General features: G+C 42.6%; 1 protein-coding gene across 7 annotated transcripts in view; it reads right to left on the reverse strand.

Annotated features, from left to right (window-relative positions):
- flt4 (fms related receptor tyrosine kinase 4) overlaps window positions 1-17205 on the reverse strand; it is a 267177-nt gene that overhangs the window by 123135 nt on the left and 126837 nt on the right. For all 7 annotated transcript variants that reach the window (XM_063053080.1, XM_063053081.1, XM_063053082.1 and 4 more), the window contains 4 exons: window positions 13805-13935; window positions 11869-12037; window positions 4007-4143; window positions 1435-1615 (listed from right to left, as the gene is read on the reverse strand). In XM_063053080.1, coding sequence (XP_062909150.1) covers window positions 1435-1615; window positions 4007-4143; window positions 11869-12037; window positions 13805-13935 — 618 coding nt within the window. The remainder of the gene's footprint in view (window positions 1-1434; window positions 1616-4006; window positions 4144-11868; window positions 12038-13804; window positions 13936-17205) is intronic.

Consider the following 17205-nt stretch of genomic DNA (forward strand, 5'->3'; position numbering starts at 1 on the left):
TTGTCAAATGCCTTACTAAAATCCATATACATCACATCCACTGCACTACCCTCATCTATATGCCTGGTCACCTCCTCAAAGAACTCTATCAGGCTTGTTAGACACGATCTGCCCTTCACAAAGCCATGCTGATTGTCCCTGATCAGACCATGATTCTCTAAATGCCTATAGATCCTATCTCTAAGAATCTTTCCCAACAGCTTTCCCACCACAGACGTAAGGCTCACTGGTCTATAATTACCCGGAGTATCCCTACTACCTTTTTTGAACAAGGGAACAACATTCGCCTCCCTCCAATCCTCTGGTACCATTCCCGTGGACAATGAGGACATAGACTGTTGACCTCACAATTTACCTCATAATAACCTTGCACCTGATTGTCTGCCTGCACTGCACGCTCTCAGTAACTGTAACACTTTATTCTGCATCTGTTGTTGCCTTACCTTGTTCTACCTCAGTGCAGTGTGTAATGATTTGATCTGTATGAACAGTGTGCAAAGAAGGTTTTCTACAGCAACTTGGTATTCAGGACAATAAACTAATTCCAAACTGGAGGGCATAGGTTTAAGGTGAGAAGGTAAATATTTAAATAGGACCTGAGGGGCAGGTTTTTCACACAGAAGGTACTTGGCGAACACTGGAGACCTGCATGAGTGAACACCAGAGGGCAGCACCGAGTGAAGGGGGAACCACCACAACTACACAGGTGGCTCTCCTCCACCCCAGCTCTGGCGTCTCCTTTTCTGGGTGACTGCAATAAGTGATAATGTGCCAAGAGTCCAGTCCTTGCCAGAACCAAGGCAATGCAGCTATCCTGCCATCAGTCTCTGCAATAAACCAGTGAACTGGACTTGCGGTACTCTATGTTACCAATGTCCAACAGGGTCTTGCAAGAAAACCATCGAAGACAATTACTTGCACCTTTTTTTTTGGATCACACATGACCTCAACACAACAATAGTACTCAACAACAGTATGAAGTAAATCCAGCTCCACCAGTGTCTTGTGATCATAAAGAAGATGTAAAAGACAAACAAATACACCTTTGATTGGACCTGGAGTGGCCACTGCATCCAAGCATGCCTCCATCAAACCTGAATAACTTTATATACCTCTATACTATAAGTCTGAACCTAGTCAACCTTTTCCTCCAACTCAGGTCCTCATGTCCCAGCAACATCCTTGTAATTTTTTTCTGTTTTCTTTCAATCTTATTGACATCTTTCCTGTAGGTAGAAGACTAGAACTTCACACAATACTCCAAATGAGACCTCATCAATGTCTTATACAATTTCAACAAAACATCCCATCTCCTATAGTCAATACTTTGATTTATGAAGGCCACTGTGCCAGAAGTTTTCTTTATAACTCTTTCCACATTTTCTGGAGGTGGAGGGAGAGAGGGGGGAGTAGATGGGGAAGAAATCACCTTACCATGCACAACTACCTCAGCCTTCTTCTCCTTGATGCTGAAGCTATTATCGGCCTTGCAGACATACATTCCTTGATCAATGGTGGACACGTTGCTGATGACTAGACGACTGCTCAGTTCCGAGCCGGTGTCCAGTGGCCGTTTATGGTAGGTGATCTCGACTGCCGGATCAGTCCTGTACAGCTAAAGAGCAGAAAGGAGTTCAATATAACCAGACCTGGAGAGGTAGCTTGGACAGAACTCACACATATTAGGGCTTTCCAGAAGCAAAGGATGATGTGTGCATATAACGCAGACCCAACTGCGTCACATTCAGCATACATCACGTTCAGTTAAATTCAATTATCTTCAAATTAATGCACCCAACTTTTTTCTGTAGCCACTAACACCCACTGAAACCCCTCCCATAGCTCACAGAAATTCTCCCCACTCACTGAATCATCCCCTACAACCCACAGACACGTTCCCCCATCACCAACTCTCCCCACCTTCTGAATCCCCTCCCACAGCCCACAGAACTTTCGCCCATCACCAACTCTCCCCACCCACTGAATCCCCTCCCACAGCCCATGAACACTCTCCCCATCACTGACTCCCCTCCCATAGCCCACAGACAGTCTCCCCCATCACCAACTCTCCCCACCCACTGAATCCCCTCCCAATGTCCATGGACACTCTACCCATCACCGACTCACCCTACCCTCTAAATCTCCTAACACAACCCATGGATCATGAACTCTCTCCACTGAATCCCATTCCCAAAACTGAAAGTCACAAATTATATATAAACTATAGCCTTCTATGGAAACACTAATTCCCTTGACCAGAAATTCCTACAATTATCACAGGTAAAGCTCTCCCCACCACTGAGCACATCTACATGCAGCGTGGCACAGGAAAGCAGCATCCACCATCGGGGACCCCCACCACCCAGGCCACGCTCCCTTCTTGCTGCTGCCAGGGAGAAGGTACAGGAGCCTCAGGGATTTCACCACCAGGTTCAGGAACAGTTACTACCCCTCAACCATCAGGCTCTTGAACTAGAAAGGATAACTTCACTCAACTTCACTCACCAAATTGTTCCCACAACCTATGGACTCACTTCCAAGGACTCTTCACCTCATATTCTCGAGTTATTGCTTATTTATTTATTATTATTCTGATTTTCTCCTTTGTATTTGCTCAGTTTGTCTTTTGCACAATGGTTTTTTGTTCGCCCTGTTGTGTACAGTCTTTCATTGATTCTATTATGGTTCTTAGATTTACATTGAATGCCCACAAGGAAACGAATCTCAGGGTTGTATGTGACATACATGAACTTGGACAATAAATTTACTTTGAATTTAGAGTCATAGAGCCATACAGAACGGTTACAAGTCCTTTGGTTCATTAAGTCCATGCTGACCAGGGAGCCTGCCCAACAAGTCGCAATTTCCTGAGTACAGCTCATATCCCTTTAAGCCCCGCCCCTCCATGTGTCTATCCAACGGCCTCTTTTAAAAGACACTATTATACCTACCTCAACCACTTCCTCTGGCAACTCATTTCCCTCTCACCCTAAACCTGTGCCCCCTAGTTTCATACTCCACTACCCCGGGGAAATGACTGTTACCATATCTATGGCTCTCATAATTTTAAACACCTGTATAAGGTCAGCACTAATTCTCTGCTCAAGAGGCTGATAACAGTGAGACAGAAGCTGGCCTTCAGGGGTGGCCTTCTTGCTTGATTGTGTTCTGTTTTGTTGTGACTGTACTGTTCTGCCAAACATTGTGGGCAAGCTATCTGGTGCTGGAATGTGTGGCGACACTTGTGGGTATAACTCCAATACAATATCCCTCCTACTCCTGGTTACCTTTTAATCCTCTTACCTATCAAGTATTCATCTGGCTCAGGCTTAAAAATAGTCAAGCACCCTGCTCTGGCCACCCTCTGAGGTACAGAGTTCCAAACACCCAGCCCACAATTGGGTGCGTCTGTTGTGAACGCAAACATCACATTCCACTGTATGCTTCAATATACACGTGATAGAAAAATCAGAATTTTATAGAACGGTTTAAAATCATGAGGGGCATCGTTAAGGTGGATGATTTCAGTCTTTAGTCCAGGGTATGGGAGTCCAAAATTAAAAGGTAGTTCAAGTTCAATTATCATTCACCCACATGTGAAACTAGTCAAGCAAAACAAAACAAACAGTTTCACGACATAAGTCAGTGATATTAAACCTGTTCCTGATTCTGATTCATTCCTGTGGGGCCAAGATGCAAAATATACTGCCAAAGCACACTGCACATATGGTTAAGATTTCACAAAACATAGTTACAAATAAGAATAAAACAATTAATAATATGGCCACAAGACTATGGTTGATGGTAACTTGCCTTGGTCCAGCTTGTTCTTCCACTAAGCGAACACTGAAAAGCAGCACAAAGCAAATACTTGAGGGCAGCCCAAAACAAATGGAAACACTTAAAGGGGACCCGAGGGTCATAAGTAAAGAATAAAGACGTAGCTGGGCCCTCTGACATTCGTACATTTTCCCAGCCTGCTACAAGGGACATCGTGCTGACTCACCTCCTTCCTTGGGTATTCCCATTGAAAGTCGACAGCCACGTTGAACTCTGCCTCAACAATGCAGTCGAGAATGAGCTCCTCTCCAACGATCATCTCCGGCCGATCCAGGCTCAGTGTGATGTTGTAAATCCGCCATCCTTCAGGAAAGACCAGAAGACCATAAGACATAGGAGCAGAATTAGGCCATTCGGCCCTTTAAGTCTGCTCTGCCATTCAATTATGGCTGATTTATTATCCCTCTCAACCCCATTCTCCTGCCTTCTCCCCGTAATCTTTGATGCCCTGATTAATCACGAAACTATCAATCTTCACTTTAAATATACTCATTGACTTGGCCTCCACAGCCATCTGTGACAATTAATTCCACAGATTCACCTCACTCTGGCTAAAGAAATTCCTCCTAATCTCTGTTCTAAATGGGCATCCCTTTACACTGAGCTGTACTCTCTGGTGCTAGACTCCCCCACTATTGGGAGCATCCTTTCCACATCCACACTATCTAGGTCTTTCAATATTCGATAGGTTTCAATGAAATCTCCCATCATTCTTCTAAACTCCAGCGAATACAAGCCCAGAACTATCAAATGTTCCTCATACGTTAACGATGCAGATTAGAAATGCCGCACACGCAGAGAGTGAAGCAGGAGCCATGTTCCAGCACACCCAAATAAAGGCGTGTGAATCACCAGCAAGAATGGCCACTTGGCCCCTTGAACCTACTCCTCCATTACATGAGCTCACATCCAAAGTGAATATAACCCCTGTACAGTATCCCTCTTACTCCTGGTCAGCCCCTCAATACCTACTTCCAAGCACCTTAAAACCATGCCCCCTCATGTTAGCCATTTCAGCCCTGGGAAAAAGCCTCTGACTATCCACATGATCAATGCCTCTCATCGTCATCTCTCATCCTCCGTTGTTCCAAGGAGAAAAGGCCAAGTTCATTCAACCTATTCTCATAAGGCATGCTCCCCAATCCAGGAAACATCCTTGTAAATCTCCTCTGCACTCTCTCTATAGTATTCAAATCCTTCCTGTAATGAGGTGACCAGAACTGAACACAGTATTCCAAGTGGGACCTAACTGTCTTATATAGCTGTAACATTACAAAGAATATTAAAAAAAAGTGCAAAAAGAGATTTAGATTCAGATTTATTTATCACACATACAGTGAAATGTGTAATTTGAGTTAACAACCAACACACCTAGGAATGTGCTGGAGTCAGCTTGCAATATAGTGAGGTACTGTTGTGTACATGGGTTCATTAACATCTGATGCTGAAGGTGAGAAACCTGTTCCTAAAATGTTGAGTGTGTGTCTTCAAGTTCCTGTACCTCCTCCCAGGTGGCAGTAATGAGAAGACGGCATGTCCTATATGGTGAGGATCCTTAATGATGGATGCTGCTTTCTTGAGGCATCACCTTTGAAGATGTCCTCAAGGGTGGGGAGGCTAATGCCCCTGACAGAGCTGGCTGAGTTTACATTCCTCTTCAGCTTTTTCCCAATCTTGTGCATTGTCTCTCCGTACCATTCAGTGAAGCAACCAGTTAAAATACCTTCTAGGGTACATCTGTGGAAATCTCCTTAAACCCCTAATGAAATACAGCCACAGGCGTGTCTTCTCAGATTCTCTTCCACCCTGTCAGGACCACTAAAAATTTTATGGTATATTGGCTTATCTCCATTATGTCCTGTCTAAGTTTAGAGAAAATAAGAAGTCGGACATTTGATACATCCTTTAAATTTGAAGAAACCTGGCGACCTTTTATTCAATATTTTCATATGGTTTGATTTATTGCTCTTCCACAAAACTTTCTCAAAACTTTGGATTTGATCAGAAAGTTTTTCTTTTTTCTTGCTTTTACACTCAATGTGGGCTGCCCAGTCCCTTTTTTCCCCTTTTCTTTTTTTTTATTATTTTTTGTTTTGTTTATAGAGAATAGTGGTTTATATATATATATATATATATATATATATATATATATATATATATAAATAAAAGTTTCATCTTTTTTTTCTTTTATGAAATGATAAGAGAAGAATTATCTTATTTTTTTACTATATACTATTAGATTAACACTATGTATGATCTTCTTGATAATGTTTATTTTACCTTTTATATGTATTGTTATCAATATAGATATCGGAGATAATCCTCCTCTTGTTTGTACATATGTACTTTTTGAAAATTAATAAAAAGATTGATAAAGAAAGAAAGAAAGAATTTTAAGGTCAATTCCATGATGTCTTAGTCTTCTGCAGTCCAGCAGATACAAGTCTAACTTGTCCAACACATTGATGCAAATATGAAGAAGTCTAGTCTACTTTCCTAGAAGTTTAAGGAGATTTGGTATGCCAAGAACACAGGACATAGAACACAATAGCACATTCAAACTCTTGTGCCGACCTTTTAACCTACTCCAAGATCAATTTAACCCTGTGGTTCCCAAAGTCGGCAATATCGCCTCCTCTCAGGGACATTGGAATTTCTATATAAAATAAAGGGAGCAGTGGGTGAGCTCAGTACCAAGGGGGCAGCTAGAGGATTAAAGGCTTAATTTAAGAAATTAATTACTTATTATAAACAATTAATCCTCAGCAACACACACACGAAGCTGGAGGAGCTCAGCAGGTCAGGCAGCATTTATGGAAATGAATATACAGTCGATGTTTCAGGCCAAAACACTTCTTCAGGACTGGAAAGAAAGGGGGAAGACACCAGAATGAGAAGTTGGAGGATAGCTAAAAAGAAAAGGTAAAGAGCTGGAGAGGAAGGAATCAGATAGAAGAGGAGAGTGGGAAGGAGGGGGGGACCAGGGGCAGAGGTGATTGGCACATGAGAGGAGGTAAGGCCAGAGTGGGGAATAGAAGAGGGGTGTGGGGGGGGGAATTTTTTTACTGTAAGGAAACATTGATATTCAAGCAATGTGACACTTCTTTATTTGGCATATGATGACAAATCTGGACAGAAAAAATGATGTTACTTCCAGGCCCAGCCCACTCATTATTGCTGTTCACTTCTATAGTACAGTGTTAGCTACTACGATTCCAATACACCAGTCATGCAGTGACACAATTCCTGTGAATTAGGGTATGGCGTTCAATGGGGTAAATCTCAGATTCTGCCCTTTTGAATGTTCTTGACTGCTTTTCTATAGCCCACTGCCCAACCGAGATACACTGCCCCTCTTTATGTACCTTCAGGGAAGGGAGTCAGGTTTTGTCTGAGCTATAATGACATCATAACTTTCCCCTTTATTGATCGCAGCACCTGAGGTTGGACTTAAACTGTAGGCGATTGACCATGGTTGTTGATCCATTACGAAAATAGCAGAAGCAGGCCAAACAAAAAAGAAGTGTAGACAGTATAGTGTGGAGTATCTGACATACGGATTTATACCAGCACCAAGCAACCAATAGCAGCTAATGTGTCTGTTGTGTGAAATGCTTTTTTCAAATGAAGCAATTAAACACTCCAGGCTCCTTGAACATTTGAAGAGAATGCACTCTGACAAGAACTTGGCTTATTTTCAGTCACTTCACAAAAACTTTCAGAAATAGTAAACACTTCAAAACACGTTTGCCAGCACTTAACAAAACAGCAATGGTTTGTATGCTTCTTGCAACGTTTTGTTTCTCATTGCCTAATCTGGAAAGCCCCACACAATTAGATAAGAATGGATTCTGCCAGCAGTAAGGGAGGTTCTGAGTATGGTTTTGCATAAGTCACCAGAACAAATAATTAACGCGATTCTGCTCGCTCTCAGGAAGCCTAAAAGAAAACATAGCATAAAAGGTGAAGAAGAATCCTAAGGGATTATACAGATACGGACACACAGGCATTAACTGCTTGGACCCTGTACAGATTACAGAGGAGGTGGTGTTTGCTATCCTGGGGCAAATTAAGATAAATCCCCACAGCCTCACAAGGTGTTCCCTCGGAACCTACAGGAGGCAAGTGTGTAAACTACTGGGGCCCTAACAGAGATATTTATATCATCCTTAGTGACTGGAGAGGTAAAAGAGGATTGGAGGGTAGTCAATATTGTTCCACTGTTTAAAAAACACTCTAGATATAAATCAGGAAATTATAGGCCAGTGAGTCTGACACCAGTTATGGGAAAGTTAATGGAAGGTATACTAAGGAACTGGACATATAAGTATTTGGATAGACATGAACTGATTAAGGATAGCCAGCATGACTTCGGGAGTAGCAAGTCATGTCTAACCAATTTTATAGAGGTTTTTGAGGAAGTTACCAGGAAAAGAGGATGAAGGCAAAGCAGTGGATGTTTTCTACATGGACTTCAGTAAAGCATTTGGCAAGATTCCACAAGGGAGGCTGGTTATGAAGGTTCAGACAGTCGGCATTCTGGATGAGGTAGTAAATTGGATTAAACATAGACTTTGTGGGAGAAGCCAGACAGTGGTAGGAGAAGGTTGCCTCTCTGACTGGAAGCCTGTGTCAGAGATCGGATGATAACATGGACAACTGGATCAGCAAATTTGCAGATGACACCCAAGATTGGAGGTGTAGTGAACAGTGAGGAAACTATCATGGTTTGCAGAGAGATCTGCATCAGCTGGAAAAATGAACTGGAAAATGGTAGAGGGAATCTAATGTAGCAAAGTGTGAGGTTTAGCACTTTGTTAGGATCAGCCAGGGTAGATCTTACACAGTGAACAGTAGGGCACTGGAGAAGTATGGTAGAACAAAGAGATCTGGGAATACAGGTCTGAAATTAATTGAAAGTGGCGCCACAGGTAGGTAGGGTCGTAAAGAAAGTTTTTGGCACATTGGCGTTTATAAACCAATGTGTTGAGTACGTGGGATGGGATGTTACAGTATGCTGAAGATGTATAAGACATTGGTGAGGCTTAATATGGAGTATTGCATACAGTTTTGGTCATCTATCTACAGGAAAGATGTAAATAAGGTTGGAAGAGTACAGAGAAAATTTACAAGGATGCTGCTGGGTCTGGAAGACCTGAGCTATGAGGAAAAATTGAATAGGTTAGGATTGTATTCTTTAGAATGTAGATTGAGAGGAAATTTGGTAGAGGTTAACAAAATTATGAGTGGTATAGATAGGGTAAATACAAGCAGGCTTTTTCCACTGAGATTAAGTGGGGCTACAACCAGAGGTCATGGGTTAAAGATAAAAGGTGAGAAATTTAAGAGAAAACTTCTTCACTCAGAGGGTTGTGTGGAATGAGCTGCCAGCACAAGTGATGCATACGAGCTCAATTTCAACGTTTTAAGAGAAGTTTGGATAGGTCCATGGATAGGAGGGGTATGAAGGGCTATGGTCCCAGTGCGGGTCAATGCGAGTAGGCAGTTTAAGTGGCTTGGGTACAGACTAGATGTGCCGAAGAGCCTGTTTCTGTGCTGTACTCCCCTGTGACTCTATGAACAGTTGGAATGCTTGCTGTTGTACACAGAAGTCAGATGGCTCTTGAAAGGAACTGCACTTTCTGAAACTGTGAAAAGATCCTCTGACGACTCGAAAGCTTCATTCAATAATCAACCCAAGAAATCTGGCATTACAGTGCTTATTTGTCAGAATTATTTGCAAAGTTTAATGATGTCAATCTTTAATTGCAAGAAAATTATATGAATCTTATCAAAATTAGAAATGCTCTTTGTATTTGCAGAGTTTGCTGTTTTTATGCACATTGGTTGTTGTCCGTCCTGTTGGGTGTGGCCTTTCATTGATTCCATTGTGTTTCTTGTACTTACTGTGATTGCCCACTAGAAAACGAATCTCAAGGGTTGTATACAATGACATACAGTATATGCACTTTGATAATAAAGTTACTTTGAACTGCGAACCGTACAGCCTTGAGATGCACATCCCTTGTGTACATCACCATCACAACCTCTGCAAAGAAAAAGCTGCACATAATTGGATGAGACTGATTCAGCAGCTAGACCAGAACATCTAAATAGGAGCAGATGTTCTGAGGCTAGATTCCACCAATTACTGTGTCATTATCACCCATGGGCGCCACAGTAGGGCAGCGGTTAACACAACACTATTGCACCTTGGGGCATCAGAGTTCGAAGTTCAATTCCAGCATCCTCTGTAAGAAGTTGGTACATTCTTCCTATGAGCTCTTGGATTTCCTCTGGGTGCTCTGGTTTCCTCCCATATCCAAGGATGTACAAATTAGTAGGTTAATTGGTCATTGTAAATTGTCCTGTCATTAGGCTAGGGTTAAGTAGGTGGGTTGCTGGGCAGTGCAGTAATAAATAAATAATTTCTGAGATGACACCTAATCTCCAATAACACCCCACTGTATAGCTAGACCTGACAGTCCATCACGGCATCTCTGCTCACAGGTACGTTCCCAAGCAGAAATGGCAAAACCTTTGTTACTCTGGCTAATGACTCCATAGCCACAGCTCAAAGAGAAGACAACTAAATAATATAGGGGCAGAGCATTTCTTCCAACAGACCAAGTCCAGGTGAATACTGCCAATGTACTTTTGAAGTTTGTTAATTGGCAAGTGATTGGGAGTAATGTTTTCACACAGGCCATCTTTTACAAATGTAAGTAGTCGGAGTCCAGTTAATCAGTAATAACGACTGTGTTCCCGTGAAGAGTATAGCTCTAGAACAGAGCGGAGTAGTGAAACTACAGTTGTGATTAATTGATTCTGTTGAAGATGTAGCCACCCCAACATCAAGGACATCTTCAAAAGGTGATGTCTCAAGAAGGCAGCATCCAAAATCAAGGACCTTCACCAACCAGGGCATGCGATCTTCTCATTACTAACATCAGAGAAGAGGTACAGGAACCTGAAGACACACACTCAATGTTTCAAGAACAGCTTCTTCCCCGCTGCTATCAGATTTCTGAAGGTCCAAGGACCCATGAACACTATCTCATTATTTTTTGCTCTCTTTTTGCCCCACTTATTTAATTTGTTAATATATATTTCTTATTGCAATTTATAGTACTGTTTATGGATTGCACTGTATTGATGTCACGAAACAGCAAATTTGATGACATAATGCATGTAAGTGACAATAAAACTGATCTGAGCTACATAGGAAAACGTCGGCACCTTACGGTCCCACAACCTGAGAGGGACCTGCTTCTTCCTTGTCCTCTGTCCCTCATTCTTACACCTGTCACAGCTGTGAGATTGACCAGTGGTTCTCTCCCCTTGCTTTCAGAGCAGAGGAGAGTGCTCAAAGGCAGGTCAAAGCCCTCTACTAAAGACCACCACTAGGCTCCCACCCAGCAAGTGAGAGTCGCGAAGGAAAGATGCACAAGGTCAGAGTATTTTATAAACACAGGAGATCTTGTAGATACTATAAACCCAGACTAACCCACACAAAATGTTGGAGGAACTCAGCAGGTCAGGCAGCATTTGTAAACACCAGATATTCTGTAGATGCTAGTAATCCAGAGCAACACACAAAATGCTGAAAAAACTCAGCAGGTCCGGTAGCATCTATGGAAATGAATAAACAGTCAATGTTTCAGGCTGAGACCCTTCATCAGGATTGGAAAGGAAGGGAGAAGATACTGTACCAGAATAAGGTGAGGGGAGGGGAAGGATTAACTAGAAGGTGATAGCAGAGACTAGGTGGGTGGGCAAGGGGGGGATGAAGTAAGAAGCTGGGAGAGGGTAAGTGAAAAGGGCAAAGGACTGAAAAAAAAGGAATCAGATAGGAGCGGAAAGTGGGCCATGCGAGGAACGGAAGGAGGAGCACTGGGGGAGATGAGGAGAAGAGGTGAGGAGGCCACATGGGGAAATGAAGAAGAGGGAAGGGGGAAGGAAAATTGCCAGAAGTTGGAGAAATTATTTTATACCTGGTGAGAAGCAGGCAAGTAAGAAGAGTTTTACCTATGACGTGGATGAGGTAACTTGCAGACGAAAAGACTCGGTCACCGATGACACATTCACAAGTTATGTAAAGCAAGTTTTCAAGCCTCTTCCTGGGAACAATCATTCCTCGTTTATTGTCCCATATCACGTTGGGTTCATTGGGATAAATGACAGATTTGGTTAATCCCTAGGAGTGAGCAAAAACAGAACTGATTAGAAGGTCAGCCACATAGATTGTCTGGATTATTGGAGACACAATAATCCAGCAGATTTGGCATGTCATCTAAAACTACTTGAGTTCAAGATGGCGGTACACATGGGGTCGCAGTGGCCCCTCCAACTCCAATCAATGGTGAAATTTCTTGTCCTGGTCATCTTTTCTATAACTGAAAAACACTGCTGACCATAAAGAAACGTGCTGTGCTACTTATTCTACTAACTTATAGATGCTAATATTTTGGTTTACAGCTATATGTGATATATGTTTTGTGGGTACACAGTGGTCCAGAAGAACATTGTTTCATTTGGTTGTATATATGTACAGTCAGATGATAATAAACTTGAACTTAAAAACATTCACAAACTCCTACAGATGCACAGTGGAGAATATACTGACTGGTTGTATCATGTGGCCTGATAGGAAAACACCAGTCCATCACAGGTAAAGCCCTCCCCACTAATGAACACGTCTACAAGGAGTGCTGGCACAAGAAAGGAGCAACCATCATAAAGTACCATTACCATCCAGGTCACACTCTCTTCTCACTACTGCCATCAGGCAGGAGGTACAGGAGCCCTAGGTCCCACACCATCAGGTTCAAGAACAGTTATTACCCTTCAACCATCAGGCTTCTGGACCAGCATGGACAAACTCACTCACCTCAACTCTGAACTGATTCCATAAGCTATAGGGTTGCTTTCAAGGACTCTATAACTCTTGTTCTCAGTATTATTTATTCACTTCTTAAAAAAAATTTAAAAAGAGGACTACTTGTCTTCTTTTACATATTGATCAGTCTTTGATAGGTATAGTTTTATGTGAATTTTATTGTATCTCTTTATTTTCCTGTAAATACCTGCAAGAAAGTGAATTTCAAGGTTGTATATGGTAACATGCAGTATAAATTTACTTTGAATTTTGAACGAGAGGCTGCAGATGTTGGAATCCAGAGCAACACACAATCTGCCGTCTGTGGAGGGGAAAGGAATTGTCAACATTTCAGGTCAAAATGCTGCATCGTGACTCCTGATCAATTGACGGCTCCTTTCTGTACACACAGATGCTGCTTGGCCCACTGTTCCTACAGCAAGTTTCCTGTTGTTGTGGACTTTTTTTTAAATTTAGAGATACAGCACAGTAACAGGTCCAATGAGCCCACACCACCTAAGTACATTCATGTGGCCAATTAACCTACTGACACGTATATTTTGCAATGTGGGAGGAAACTGGAGCACCCAGAGGAAACTCGCACAGTCAGGAAGAACGTACAAACTCAGCGACAGGAATAAAACCCAGGTCTCTGGCACTAATAGTGTTACGTTAACTGTTACGCCACCATTCTGCCTCCTGCAGGGAGTAAATTAGAAAAGATCTGATAGTGAAGATAAATTATCGAAGACAGCTTCAAAAGCCAATGCCTCAGAAAGGCGGAATCCATCATGAAGGACGTTCACCATCCAGAACACGCCCACTCCTCACTGCTACCATCAAGGAGGTGGTACAGGAGCCTAAAGACCCACGCTCAGTGTTTCAGGGACAGCTTCTTCCCTTCCACCATCAGATTTCTGAATGGGAAATGAACCCATGGGCACTACCCCACTACTGTGTTCTCGTTTTGCACTTTTTAAAAAAAATCTTTTATTTTTACTTACAGTAATGGTTGTTATGTTTTGCACTATACTGCCGCCACGAGACAACTAATTTCTCGAACGTTAGTGATTAGTGATGACTCACCTCCCGCAGAGTGACATTGAGGGTTGGGATAGACACGAGGCACGGAACAGTGACCAGTGAGCTGTTGACAGTCAACACCTGAGGTTGCTGGGTCCCATTGGGTGACGAGCTGAGGAAAGGGTTCTGCGGATCTGGAAATACAGATAAAAATCTCAAGATGAGGTTTATTTGTCGCACGTACATCAAAATAACAAAACATACAGTGAAATGCACCGTTTGCATTGAAGATGTGCTGGGGCAGCCCACATGTGTCACACTGCTTCTGGTACCAGCATAGCATGCTCACAACTAACTAATCCTATCTGCATGTCTTTGGAATGTGGGAGGAAACCCACACAGTCATGGGGAGAACATACTAATTCCTTACAGCATTATTGGCACTGTGAAGTTTGATGCTAACCACTACACTACCTACAGCCCTATAACAGAAATAACAGAGTCCATAAGACCACAAGACACAGGAGCAGAATTAGGCCACTCAGCTCATCGTGTTTGCTACCCATCAGTCCCGTCTGCTGCTCTTCCCCCTTCCCTTTCTTTCATGGTCTTCTACCCTCTGTCTAATTCCCTATCCTCCAGCCCTTTATCTCTTTCATCAATCAACTTCCTAGCACTTTACTTCACCCCTCCCCATTTCACCTCTCACCTAACACCTTGAATTTCTTCTTTGCCTCCCCCACCTTCTTACTCTGACTTCTCATCTTTTTCCCTAGCCCTGATTCAGAGTTTCAGCCCAATAAGTCGGCTGGTTATTACTTTCCACAGATGCTGCCCGACCTGCTGAGTTCTTCCAGCATTTTGTGTATGTTATCTTGTATTTCCAGTGTTTGCAGATTTTCTCGTGTTTGCGGTTGCCACAGTAGGTGATTTTAACTTTCCACGTATTGACTGGGACCCCATAATAAGGATTAGCTGGGATATAGTTTGTCAAATATGTTCAAAGTTTCCTTAATCAGTACACAGAAGTCCCAATGAAAGTGTGTGATACTGGATCTGCTATTAGGGGATGAAACAGAGCAGGTGACAGAAATTTGTGCAGGGGAACACTTTGCATTCAGTGATCACAATGCCATTAGTTTCAAAGTAGGTCTGCAAAAATATAGGTCTGGACCATGGTTGAAATTCTAAGTTGGAGAAAGGCCAATTTTGATGGTATCAGAAAGGATCTGGCAAGTGTGGATTGAGACAGGCTGTTTTCGGGCACAGGTATACTTGGTTAAGTGGGAGGTCTTCAAAAGTGAAATTGTGAGAGTACAAAGCTTGGATGTCCCTGTCGGAATAAAAGGTAAAGAAAACAAGTGTAGGGAGCCTCTGTTTCCAAAAGGTGTTTAGGCCCTGGTATAGAAAAAAAAAGGAGGTGCATAGCAGCAATAGGCCAATAGGAACAAAAGAGGTGCTTTGGAGTATCAGTAATGCAAGAGAACAATGAAGAAAGAAATCAGGAGGGCTAAGAGGCATGAAGCTGCCCTAGCAGAGAAGCTGAAGGAGAATCCTAAGGGATTCTACACATATGTTAAGAGCAAAGGGGGTGAAAGGGACAAAATTGTTCCTCTGGAAGACCATAATGGCATTCCATGTGTGGAGCCAAAACAGATGGGGGAAGCTCTTAAATAATTTTTTTGCATCTGTATTTACTCAGAAGACAGACACAGAGTCTATAGAAGTGAGGCAAAACAGCATCACCTTCATGAACCCTATACAGATAAGAAAAGGAGATGGTGGTAGCTGTTCTGAGGCAAGTTCTGAGTGGATACATCGCCAGGGCCTGACAAAGTGTTCCCTCGGACCTTATGGAAGGTCTGTGCAGAAATAGGTGGGACCCCAGCAGAGATACTTAAATCATTCTTAGTGACAAGGGAGGTAGCAGAGGATTGGAGGACTGCTAATTTTGTTTCACTATTTAAGAAAGGCTCTAAACATAAACCATGAAATTATAGGCTGCTGAGTCTGACATCAATAGTGGGAAAGTTATTGGAAGGTATCCTAATGGAACAAATATTTGAGTATTTGAATAGAAAAGGACTTATTAAGGACAGTCAGCACAGCTTTGAGCATGGTAGGTCGTGTCTAACCAATCTTGTAGAGTTTTTCAGAGAAGTTACCAGGAATGTAGATGAAGACAAGGAAGTGGATGCTGTCTGCTTGGATTTTAGCAAGGCATTTGACAAGGTCCTGCATGGGAGGTTGGTCAGGAAGGTTCAGTTGCTTGACATTGAAGATGAGGTAATACGAGGGCTGGTTGATAAGTTCGTGGCCTAAGGTAGAAGTAGTCAATTTTAGAAAACCTAGCACATTTATTTTTCAGCATAGTCCCCTCCTACATTTACACACTTAGTCCAGTGGTCATGGAGCATACAGATCTTGGACCTCCAGAAAGTATCCACAGCAGGGGTGATTGATAAGTTCGTAGCCTAAGGTAGGAGATGAGTTATACAGCTCTCGTTACATGCACATGCAGTTCAATGCTTTGAGTGATTATGCAGAAAGTTTGAAGTTAATAACTCATCTCCTTCTACCATAGGCCACAAACTTATCAATCACCCCGATGAGTTATTAACTTCAAACTTTCAAACTTTTCCTGTCGAACTATTTAAACTGCCTTCTTCAATCGACCTGCACTGGGGCATAGCCATCCATACCCCTACCATCCATGTACCTATCCAAACTTCTCTTAAACATCGAATATGCATGCACCACTTGCACGAGCAGCTCATTCCACATTCCTATGACCCTCTGAGTGAAGAAGTTTCCCTTCAGGTTCCTTTTAAACTTTTTACCTTTCACCCTTAACCCATAACCTCCAGTTATAGTCCCATGCAACCCCAATGGAAAAAGCCTGCCACATTTACCATATCTATATCCCTCATAATTTTGCATACCTCTATCGAACCTCCTCTCAATCTTCTACGATCTAAGGAATAAAGTCCTAACTTAGAAACATAGAAAATAGGTGCCGGAGTAGGCCATTTGGCCCTTCGAGCCTGCACCACCATTCAGTATGATCATGGCTGATCATCCAACTCAGAACCCTGTACCTGCCTTCTCTCCATACCCCCGATCCCTTTAGCCACAAGGGCCATATCTAACTCCCTCTTAAATATCGCCAATGAACTGGCCTCAACTGTTTCCTATGGCAGAGAATTCCACAGATTCACCACTCTCTGTGTGAAGAAGTTTTTCCTCACCTCGGTCCTAAAAGGCTTCCCCTTTATCCTTAAACTGTGACCCCACGTTCTGGACTTCCCCAACATCGGGAACAATCTTCCTGAATCTAGCCTGTCCAATCCCTTTAGAATTTTATACGTTTCAATAAGATCCCTCCTCAATCTTCTAAATTCCAGCGAGTATAAGCCTAGTCGATCCAGTCTTTCATCATATGAAAGTCCTGCCATCCCAGGAAT

The sequence above is a fragment of the Mobula hypostoma genome, chromosome 7, assembly GCF_963921235.1.
Source record: "Mobula hypostoma chromosome 7, sMobHyp1.1, whole genome shotgun sequence".
Taxonomy (NCBI): Eukaryota; Metazoa; Chordata; class Chondrichthyes; order Myliobatiformes; family Myliobatidae; genus Mobula; species Mobula hypostoma.